General features: G+C 41.5%; 1 protein-coding gene across 1 annotated transcript in view; it reads right to left on the bottom strand.

Annotated features, from left to right (window-relative positions):
• Positions 1-12038, bottom strand: part of ERBB4 (erb-b2 receptor tyrosine kinase 4) — a 380218-nt gene that overhangs the window by 300662 nt on the left and 67518 nt on the right. The window contains exon 2 of the mRNA XM_026088236.1: positions 1558-1744. Coding sequence (XP_025944021.1) covers positions 1558-1744 — 187 coding nt within the window. The remainder of the gene's footprint in view (positions 1-1557; positions 1745-12038) is intronic.

The following is a 12038-nucleotide window of genomic DNA, read 5'->3' as shown; positions in this document are numbered from 1 at the left end:
TAGAAGCCTCACCACCCGGTGCAGCAATGGTCCGAGACCCAAAGGCAAGGGTTTCAGTCCTCCTCTGGCCTTGGCCACACATCACCTCTCCATCTTAGTTTCATCCTGTCTAATGTCTTTTGTAAAGCATTTTGAGACCCATAGACAAGAAAAGGTGTACAAAGAACCAGGTAACACTATTAGTGCACGATGTTATGGCTTTAAGCTATGTCAAGGCAGAGACAGCCACAATGAACACCCTAAATCAGAAGCATAGGAAGAAACGTGGGAAAAGAGGAGGAAGAAATTGGATTATGACAGTGATAAAGAGAAAGTAGTAGATGGGAGGGCTATAGAGACCTTAGGAAGTACTCTGATACCAGCATGATGGCCTCAGTAAAGAAAATTATTAGAAAACTGACTAGAAAGAAAAAAACTGACCAAGAAGAGTCAGCCAAAGCTGTGTTTTATTTCATAAAATAGTTCAAGCCTCCTTCTCCCTCCTCTGTTTTTGAAAGCATACCTATATGACCCAGGGAGGCTTGAACAACAGGGAACTATAGGCACTTGTGTGCTATTCTAAACACAGCGTCATAAAAAAAGCCAAGAGTGAAGGGTGCCCAAATATAGTTCAAAAGGCTTCCACCTCTGTGTTTTCAGGTTCAAACTCCACATCCAGCTCAGATCAGTCATTTGTGCTCTGCATTTAGCCACTAGCAGAAATAAGTCCACTGCACAATCACAAAAGCCTAAGGTCGAAATGATCACAGTTGATACCCTCTTGTCATAAGGGACCAGGTGTAAAATAAAATACTTTCAGGGAACTCTCTAGAGAAGTTTGCTGCTGCCTGCGTCATATTAAATAGCAGCCCAGTGATATTTAGTCAACTTTTAATCTCCCAGACACCACTCACTGCAGACCCTCTGCTGGGAGAAATGAAATTCTGATCTACCCCATATCTTGATCCAGCCCCAAATTCACAAATGAACACAAAAACATGGATTTGGCTTACATTTCCGCCTTAAGAAAATAAGCATTTTTCTCTCTATATATATAACGCTACTTTTTTCTTTGAAAAAGGAGTTCTAAAATTAAATACATCAAATGCACAGCCTGCCCCCCACCAGTGCAGCAGCAATGGTGACAGAGACAGCAACAAGAACAGAAGATAACCAGTTATCTTTTGAGGGGATACAAGAGTTAAACTTCCTTGCCAGAAAATACAGAACACCTGAGGCAATGTATACGCGATAAACAAGGATTACTGGGAGACCAACGTGCTCACTTTCTCAAAACTAAAAACTTTGTAGAAATGTCTAATCTTTCAAGAACTATTTTTGTTTCAAATATGCTCTGGGCATGAAGTCCACATACAGCCTTTGATCAATGCTGAGAAAAGTACATTTGAAAACCAAAAAAAGGAATCAAATTAAGTACCGACCAGTCTTTCAAGTGCGTACAGCTGCCAGGCTCTCCTGGTACCTCTGTTGTTCACAGAGCACAATGACATCTGGGCAAATATTCATAAGCTTGTTTTTTCTTGTGACTAATCCACCACGTTTACAAGTTTCACTTACCAGTCAAGTTCTTCAAGCCAAGTTCCCTGAGTCCAAAGTTACCGTCCTTTCTGTAGTTGAGAAATATTGCCAAAGCGTATCTGTCTTCGTAGAGCTTGGTCCCGCGAACAATGCGCAGGTTCTCCAGTGGCAGGTACTCGAACTGATTCAAAGCCACCAAAACGTAGCCCGTGACTTCTCTGATGGACTGCAAGAGACACATGAAATAAACGCATTAGAAACAGTCCCCGTTTGATCACTCTGGATTTCTCGTACAATGGCTACTTTACTAAGAGTCTGGCACTTGAGGGAAAAAAAAGTTTGCAAAAAAATTCTTTTTCGACTTATTAAATTTATCACATTTCTGTTTCAACTTGAGTTTATTGCAGATACCAGTTTGAAAAGTAGAAAATTAAGCAGTAATGATTTTTTTTCAGTTTTATTAAACTCGAGCAGAAATTCGCAGTAAGTATAAAAGATACACCAAAGGATGATTTTTCCCAATTCAAATTAGCGATTAGGTCCAAGGCGTCCATACAACATAAGCAGAATCCACCAGGGCGACGCCACAGTTGAAATAAGATCGTCTATGTGCTAGTAACTGTCTTTTGTACGGGATATTCAGGGCTGAGACTGAAAGGATGGACCATGGAGCAAGAGAGTGACCTCTGGAAAAGCTCCCCATGGAACAAGGAGATGGAGGGTAGAAACGGAGGGCAGGTTTCCAAAAAAATAAATAAAAAGCATACATATATTACCACCTGGTTTTGTATTTCTAAATAAATGAAGCCAATCACAGAACACCTGCAAGATTCAGCTTTAGGTTTCATTTTGAGGTGTTGCAACTATTCATGCTGTATTTCCCAGACTTGGATCAAAAACAGCATCAAAGCCACCAGCAAACCTTTGGGTTTGCTGAAAACTTTGTTTGCTTTAAATGAACTATTCACATAACTCCCCTGCTTATATTCAGGAATTGCCTGAGTTGTAAAAACGACTACAATAGCAAAACTAGCAACTCTTTTTCAAAATCTAAAACAATAACACAACTAAAATTTTTTTGTTTTAAAAAGAAAAAACTGTCTGAAATTACGCCCTTTCAAAAAAAAACATATATTCAAATATTTTGTAATATATAATTTAAACCAGCCTAGAACTCTGCAAACCTCTTTGAGCTGTCTCATGCCAAGATGCCCAGAGCCTCACCATCCTCAGCTGGATGGCCTTCGGACAGGCTGAGAGATGCTCCTGCCCCGAGCTGCTCACAGAAGCGGGACCTCCATGCTGGAAAGGGTCTCTCAAATGCAGCTTTCCAGTCTCACCTAACTCCCCACCTGCAGCATCCTGCAGCCACTAGTTACGTGTGCATTTCTGTGTGTGTGTGTGTGTTTGCATGCGTGTATTTAATGGACGGAAGTTGATATAACTACTCGTGTGCTTCAACGGACGCAAACACCTTTTCCCCACCTTTGGCAATGTCAATACTTAAAATAATACATAGAAAGAAAATCCTGCTTAGAATAATGCGCCTGGACTATAGCTAACATGATGGGGCCTCCAGTCGATACCATAAGAAAAATAAGCAAGCTAACAATAGTAGGCATAGAATTAAACGTGCGTGTGTGTGTACCACTAATAAAGGCAATGGGGATCTGCAGCACAAAGGACAGGCTCCTGCTTTGCTGTTCAGCGCAGTTGCCATGATTTCATTCCTAAGTGTGCATAAACCTTTTAATTAGGTTTATAAAACTGAGTGTAAAGTTCATAAGATTATTACCGAGCATGGCAATATACATAAGAAAGGGTTATTACTGAGCATGGCAATACACACAAGGAAGGGTTTATCTGCTGCAAACTCTGGGCAGTGGCTGTCCTTCAAAAGTCAGAGCTCTGTACTCCGCTGAAGCTATGAAAAAAGCTCTGGAGCTATTTCAAGACTTGCTTGGCATCTAAACAGAGCCCAGTGTCATTGCAGGACTTTGATGAGAACCCAGTGAGTTTAGCTAGGTTGAGATGTATGGTTCAGTAGCTCAATATTAAGTGCAGAGCTGCATTGTACCCTGGGACACTGATTCCATTATAATCAGAAGCTTTCTAGCACTTTCATGATAGCTCTTTGCTTTCAGACATTTCAGTTTAGCCAGTTTGGTCAGGAATTTATTTTTTATTGTACGTAAAGATTTCCTTAAGCTGGCTTTTCTAGCTTTCTTCAGAATTCAGAAAATATTAAAATTATACTCATGACTTTCTCTACTGATATTCTAGGGGCCCTGTGATTGCTCTAATTCATTTAAAGGGACTTTTTAACTTGGAATCATATCAAAAAAACCTTAAAAGCAGTTCCAAAACTGCATCTGACCAAGTCCTTCCTGCCAATTTTTGTCACTCAGAATCACACTTTCTATTTTTAGGATCTGCCTTATTTATTGCCATACAGAAAGTCCACCTGAAAAGGCCCTAGTTCAGCACGGCACTGAAGTTACGCTGACACTCCCTAGCAAACGTCGGGCCATTCCAAAGTAGAAAAATTGAGAAGAGAAGATGGAATTGGCATTTTTGTTGTTGTTGTTGATTGTTGTGAATTGCCACCCCCTACCCCAGAAGCTGTGCTTTGTTTGGTTTATCTGACTGAAATGACATTTTGGCAAGTATTTTGACATGCGCCAGAAGGTCCTTTCCAGTCCTGTAGTTTCCATCAGCACTGCAACATCATTTTCTCCTCTATAAATGCAACTATTCACTGGAAAAATGGCCATATTAATCCTTGCAAATCAAAATGACCAAAATAACCTGAAATCTTTCAGATTTACTAGAACATGGCATACTGATTGACCAGATCTACTTGTCTAGGTGTTTATTTTTTTTAATCCAACTTAAACGAAAAAGAGCAGTAACATATCTTACAGGGTGACGTGTTTTCTGACTGGTCTCACTTGAAAGCTGCACTGCAAGCGCAGCTGGCAGTTCAGGTTTTGGCCACTCCTTGCTGATGCTGTCAGTTTGCCAGCCGTTGCTACTTTTGATGCGATTCTTACTAGAAGTGGACACCTGCCCGCTCAGAGCTCGCTCCAAGCGCTGCTGGAGGCATTGCAAAGACTCCTATTGGCTTCCACGCAGACCCAAACCCTCATGCCAGAAGGGATCATCTAGCCTGATTTCCTCCTCTGCAACTCCTGCCAAGACTAGGCACGACTTGAACCTCCCACCCTTTGTACACAAAGCAGAACACTTTCCAGTGCCCTGCTGAATTATTTCAATAACTAACTAACAAGAAGTGGGGCTGAAGAGTTGGATGCTTTGTTTGTTGCCCCTTGCAAGGATCAGAACTCTGTATGCCCTTCCTACTACATATATATTTAAATGTATATACATATAAAAAACACTAAGCAAACCAACCAGCCATCTAAGGAATAAACTCAGACATTTTGATGTTCTATTTTAACTGCTTTTGGTTCAACACTAATCTGTGTCCCATCAAGAAGGTGTATGGGCTCACAGCAGTGGTAGTTTGAGTATCGCCTCTTTGTTCGATTCTTCTGTTTGGGCTGGAGTTCCTCGCTAAAACACATTTCCTGGGAGTCAGTCCACCAGGGGGAGAAAAAGGGGGGGGGGGAAGGTGGACAAGGATGCAAATGACTAAACTGCAGTTCCCATGACCTACAACTGAAATGGAAGAGACAGATTAATCACCAACAGACTTAAAGCTAAAAGTTTCCAAAGAGGAAATAAAAAAAAGTCTAGCAACCTCCAAACTTCCTTGCTGACAATTATGATTTTGCAGGATTTTTTTTTTTCCATTACAACATCATTTTGACTAGAAATTCCTGCCCAGCATTTTCCTGCCTTTCCTTGTCATCTTCCCAGTTCTTGAGATGCAACTTACTGCTTTAGGACCTAGAGAGCGAGACTGCAAACAGACACACGTTCCTATAATACTTCTGCTTACGTACACACATTTTGGCTTCCCAAAGCTGTTTGGATACAGGAGCGTGAATGAATGTATAGATCTGAATGAAGAAGAGGCTGAAACTCCCCAACTCCCCTTTGCTCAGGGAAAAGGCTTGCTGCTCATCAAACCCTCCTAGCAGATGCTTGGATGTTCGAAAGCGGATGAGAAGACACTTTTGAGAATTCAAGAGCCAAAGGTGTCTGCTCATTTGATTTGTCATGTTAGGTATCAGGTTCTGAAATAAGAAAGGGTATGCTTCTAGCAGGGGGGAAAAAGAAAAAAAAGAGAAGAAAAGACAGAAAATGTATTAATACTCAACAAATCTAAAGCCTCACAAGCTGCTTTAAAACCACATCAGGTCACAGAATCCAGTCTGATATAATTATCAGAGGAAAATTCCTCATCTGCATTCATTTTTAGATGGAAGAAGAATACTTCTTGTGCTTCACAGTATATTGTTCTCAAGGATCAGCGCTTCTTTTCAACCAAAAAGTCAGCACACGGGGAAATCTCATAAGGCAAAATGCACATTCAGTTTCTAAGGCTGTAAAAGGCAAGTCGCAGCTAATAAGCATAGGTTAGATCTGCTTGGATGAGAATGGATCTCTCTTCTCCTGTCTCATATTTCCTGGAAACATTCAGAAAGGAATGTTTATTAATTTACTATGATTTAATGGATGAAGCTATAAACGTTCCTGTCCTGTAGGTAAAGCATCTTTTCCCCTAGGGTTTATGGCAGGCATGCTGCTCCATAAACCAGTTTCCTACTGGCTTTACTTTCCCCTACACAGGCAATCTTTTTTTTTTTTTTTTAATCCTGAAAGTAAACCGTCCCCAGACGATGATAAATCACATTTCAAACTAAAGGGTAACTACACTCAAATTTGCTGCAGGAACGAGACCGTGCACAATATTTTACAAACTTGATAATATGAATTTCATTGCTTTCAACAGAAACTTTTTATCCCCCGCCCCGGCGACAGAGTCCCTGCAGCTGAGGACACGGGAGCAGCGTAAATTAAAAGGGAAACGAGAAGTTTGGCTGCAAGAGGGAAGGCAGAAAGAAAGCCGGCGGAGAGGAGCGATAGTTGCAACTTCCACCTTCAGCTTGGCAGTCAAAATTTGCCATCGGGCGGAGGACCTGGATGGGGTTCGCACGCTCCCCCCGCCATGGGGCGGCCACAGGCTTCCCCGTGAGGCTGGAGCCAACCACCCTGGCTGCGCCTCTGGCCGGGGAGGGCTCCCCTCCCCGCCCACACGAAGGCTAACGAAGCCACCAGAAGCTTGTACCCTGCTAAAGTATCCATGCTTCTGCGCGATTTAACCCCAAACCAGGCTGCTGCTGGCCCCCGCGTGCCACTGCAGGCCGCCACCTTACAAAATGGAGGTCACCACCTTACAAAATGGAGGCCGCCACCCCCCCAAACCGTGCCCGAGGGCCATGACGTGGGCCCGGCAGCCCCACTCCTACCCACCCGCCTCGTGCCGCTGGCGATGATGGGGCAAACCGCCCCTGCCGGAGGCACGAGCCAGCGTGTCCTGGCCCTGGCAGGCCGCCATGGCTGCCTGGGCGCAGGCCCTGCCACCAGAGCTACCTAGTCCCCAGGATATTTTGCTTCTACAAAGCTGAAACCATCCCAAAACTTCTGGTGTGCCTCCCCCTGCCCTCCTCCCCACTTACGCTTACCCCCTGGTTGTACTTATGCCTTCTGTTTTTCACTGTTTATATATTCTGAAATCTCATTTGCAGTTAATGCAACTCTTCCAGGCATATGTTCATTCTTACCATCTCAAAGAAAAACAAATTATTTTCCTCAGCTCTTTAGCCCTTTTTTTCCCCCCCCTAATAGCAGGTTTCAATTCAGAAAAACACTCTTGCTTAACAAAGGAAAAATTATAAACTGAAAGCTGCAATTTTCAGCTCCTTCCACCTCCGTATCCTCCTCACCGTTGATCGTCTTCTATTACCCTAGCGCTGAGCGGCACTGACCGGCGTTCGGGTCCTTTTGCAGGACACAGCCGGCGAGAAACGCTGGCCCTCCTGAATCCACTTTCCCCTGCACGTCGTTGCTTGATTTCTCAGGAACCAAAGCTGGCATGTTATCCAACGGACAAGGCCAGCAGAGAAACAGGACCTCAAAGTGACAACAACGGGTTATTTTCAGAGGTTCTTTTCAACATGACGAACTGTAAAAACGAGTTCTAGATGATTCTCTCTATTAAAACATAAAACCCAGAGGCTTTAATTATAACTAATGCTGGCCGAGCACAGGGAAAGCGTTGTAACTTCTCAAAAGCCAAGCCGGAAGATATCCTGTCAGCGGGCAGTAAGAGATGAGATTGCCGCTCATCATCTTAAATTTTCCTTTGGTTTGAGTCGAACAAATCTGAGTGAAAAGGAGCAAAACAACAGCGAAAACTTGATCATTCTGTCCAGAACAACAGATCAATGAATGATTAAGGAAGCTGATGTTTCTCATAAACACTACCAAGGCTTTTTAACATCTATCAAGGAAGGTTAGATTGTGGCTAAGGCACTGATGAGAACTATATCGTGGTTTACACAGCTTATTATTTGATCTGCTGGCAAGTTATTTATCCAGTCTCCGGCCCTGATTCTGTAAAACACTTGTTTTTCTGCTTAACATTAAGCCTACCCCCGCCCAGCTGTGCAATCAGAGTAACACTGAGCACTGTGAAGTGGTTCACGCTTGTGAGGGGTGAGATAACAGGGCAAAAGGAGCTATATCGTGGGTTAAATTTCCCCCCCTTTTTTTTTTTTTTGTATGAAAGCTAAGTATGTTTTAAGTCTGCTTTGATCTCAGTTTAAAAGCACCAACACGAGCACGGGATGTGAGACAATACTTGAGGATCACCTAAAAAATGAGAGCGTTTCTTGGAGAAAAACAAAAAAAATGCACAAAGTACCCATATATTCACTCAAGAGACAAAGCTGGGATTCAGATATGGGCCCTTCCCTCCCTCCAAAAACGTTCACATTAAGACAGAGGAGACGATCAGAGCTGTCACCATGCCACCGAGGGCCCTGCGGGCTCTGCCCCGGTGCCAGCGAACAGCAGCTGGGGAGGAAAGAAGTGCAGCTACTGCAAAGGATGTGAGGAGGCGTGGGGGTCCACGTAGGGGTATTTTTTCTTCCTCCACCAGGAGAAGAGAAACAGAAAGGGCAGAGAAGTTCAAATTAGCTATATGTAGGAAATAAGCCAAGGGCACACTTCTAATCCCACCTGTTGCAAATAAACTAAGTTCTATTTTAAGAGAATATCCATTTCATGAAGCATCAGCAAGGCTCCTCATGTGATCCAGCTGCCAGCAGATAACAGACATCTAGTGATTTTGATCCAAAGAGCTAGACTGACCCTCCAGTGTGAACTCTGCATTTTGTCACGTTATATTAAATCATAAGAAAGTCAAATTTCTAAAAGATACAAAGGGAAAAATCTTTCCTAAGTACACAGTTCTTTTTCCACCTTAATAGAGGCAACAGGCCACAGCAAAGCTACGAGTAAAATAACTAACGTGAATAGTTACCACCGCATTACCTGTTTCAGMAGCTTTTCACATCTCAGGTTAACTTGAACATAGCATTTCCTGTTTTGCTTTTTGATCAGTTAAAAGGTAAACATTTATATCTGGTTTCAACTCTGCAAAACCAAACAGGCTACATTTATTTCCTGGTTTTAATACAGGGAAATACTGCAAAGACAACACTTGCTTAACTTTAAGCAAGTTCTCCAGGCAATCAYGATGTCCATCTTGAAAATATTCACAAAATTCAGCCAAGCATGTCTGTGAGCATGGTGGTAACCAAAAAGGTCATCAGTTATTTTTTATTAATTCGTCATAAATTTTCAGTGATGAAATAAAGCCTATCTTTCATTATCACAATTAAAAAATTAACGTTCATTGAATTATCACAAAGCGGTCTCCAAGCTGCTACAGCATTTACAGTGCTAACTCTAAAGGAAACTATAATATCTGCAACATCACTATGTGGGAATTGCTAGCCTGCTGTAATTTATGGAGCTCAATTAGCTGTTCCATGCATTGCTCATTGATTGATGACAAAGAATTGTTAATGGCAAGGTGAACTGAGATTTTCAGAGGAGTTCACGGGACGTATTTTACAGGATTGAGGCACGTGGCTGTTTCAAGCTTCTTTCAAAGCCCCATCCATAACTATGAGAACTATGTAGCACGTGCTGATGTTTCTCATGTCTAAAATGACTCCCCATTTAGAGACAACATCAGAACTAGCACAGGACACATACGGGAGGAATTTGTTTCAGAACAAGCTCCTGTCTTGTCTTCTTCCAAGCTGTGTACTCTTCAGTTACCTCAACATTCATGAAATTGTGCTGTTAAGCCTTTCTGAGCATCAGTAGTTTCTGGGATATGCAGTACAAGCTTCAATGAGAAACCCTCCGGTTTGAACACAGCGCTGAAGTTCAGGATATAGATCAGGGAAAACATTTTTCTGGTACCTGATCCAGAAGCAAATGGTGTATCATAACTGGAGTTGCCTCAGAACTGCAGAAAATGTATTATCTAAAATACTAAAGTTGCAGTTTTGATTCAGATTTGTTACCAAAAAAAAAAAAAAAAAAAAAAAAGGTTTTCTGGTTTGCTTCAAGCTGAATTGAAGCAAAAGAAAAGGCTTGGTTATAATTTTGCTAAAAGTTCTACCTGAGGAGATGCGTGCTGCTGCATGGCTGCAGAATTGAACTGCGATTCAATATTTAAGACAACGGGTAGAGACTTTAAATTATACTCTTGCCCTCGCAGGCGTCTAGTCTTCTTTGTAAATATGAATACAAAATATTAATGGTATCTTGAGCAACAGATCAATGGACTGAACATAACACTAACTTTCCTGAAATTTAAAGTAGCAGTCAGTTAGATGCATCTATTGTTAAAGTCTTTGGAGATTTATAAGTGAAAGTTTTGCCACGTAATTTGTTGAAACTAGAGTTGTTGAACCAAAGTTTTGTTTTCTTAATGGTAAGTCTTTACACTGGGTTATTCCAAGTGTGAGCCTTTTGATACAACAGGGACACAGGAGAAGTAGGTGTGTATTTTTTTATTTACGGAGTCTGACGTAGAAATCATGCTCTTGCATACCTGAAGCAAATTAGGCTGCGTCTCAGGATTACATAAGTTAGAAAAGGGCCTAGGGAAGGCCTAGAGACAAAACAAATGCCAGTCTAGAATTCATTAAACTGCAGATCAATGTCCAAATCTGGCATTTACATAGGAAGCCCATAAATAATGTATAAGTGATGGTGATGGATAAAAATGTGGGGAGCCTCTCAATTATATATCTTGACTCATTTTGCAAAGTATTGCTGGAAAAAGAATGTGGGAGGTGAAAAATAAAATAATAATAAAATAATATGGCAATGGGAGCATGAAAATAATGGGAAAATAACAGATGATTAAGCTTTCAAATTTGAAATACAGTTTCTAAAGACATATTCAAATTTTTTTTCATACTGACTGAGCTAGACTTAAGCTCATATGTAATCTCTTAAAACCTTATTTGTCAAAGAAGTCACTTATCAGCTGGTACTACATGTTCATACCTGTTTTTCAGCTAAAAATGTCATATGAATGCAGAAACTGATTAGGTTTCTGTCAACATCTGAGTCTTCCTAATGTTTTCCTTCTAAAATGTAATTTCTCTGTTAGGATCTCTGCTTAGGAAGCACCTAACTTTTAGGTGCATAGAGTGCCTGTGTATAATAAATCCTAAGCTATTTAAGTTGAGTAATGTTATGACCTCGACAAAGTCTCCACTCTATAATAACCCAGCCTTTACAGCTAACATCTTACTGTCCTGAGGAAACCTATGGATGGCCACATATTTAGAAAGTCAAGAAGAATTTTAACATTATATCTGGACACCCAATTGGCCTTTAATATATTTGCTGAGTGGTTTCCTTGGAAGTTTACTGTACAATCTCCCAAGGGAAAACTTAGTCATAAATTAGATCGGAAAGATTAAAATGAGAGCATCACGCTGTTATGAAATGCTTTACCATTTGGGGTGTTTTGAGTTTGTTCATAACATAGCTACTACTGAACACATCAGAAGTTAGCTGCCCAGTTACAGAACTGCCAGCTGGAGAGATTAATGCCTTTTGCTTTCTCTGCATTTGGGAGCTTCAGTCAAGTAAATCTTGGTTTCTTTCCATGCAACATAAAATTGCACAAAATACCATTTCATAAACAAAATAACGTCAGCCCTCTGGAAGGATTTTAGGAAAGTAATAAACATGGGGAAATGCATTCACTTTTACCAACTTGCCTTAGACAGCCACAGCCTATGTGCATATTCAAAGGTCTCAGGACACTTTTACCGGGAAAGCAAAGACTGTCGTGGAAAGGATGACAAACTGCCGTAGAGAGGCAGCGTGGTCTAGCAGAGAGGGCACYGCATTGGGATGTCAGGGTCTGCTCTCAGCTTTCGCATTTGTTTTTCGTGGTTAGACTGTATAGTCCTTGGAGCAGAGGTGTTTTCCTAGCAATGTAATGG

This window comes from Apteryx rowi, unplaced genomic scaffold (assembly GCF_003343035.1).
Source record: "Apteryx rowi isolate R43461 unplaced genomic scaffold, aptRow1 scaffold_12, whole genome shotgun sequence".
Taxonomy (NCBI): Eukaryota; Metazoa; Chordata; class Aves; order Apterygiformes; family Apterygidae; genus Apteryx; species Apteryx rowi.
Note: the sequence above shows the minus strand (reverse complement) of the source record. Positions and strands in the feature narration are given on the sequence as shown.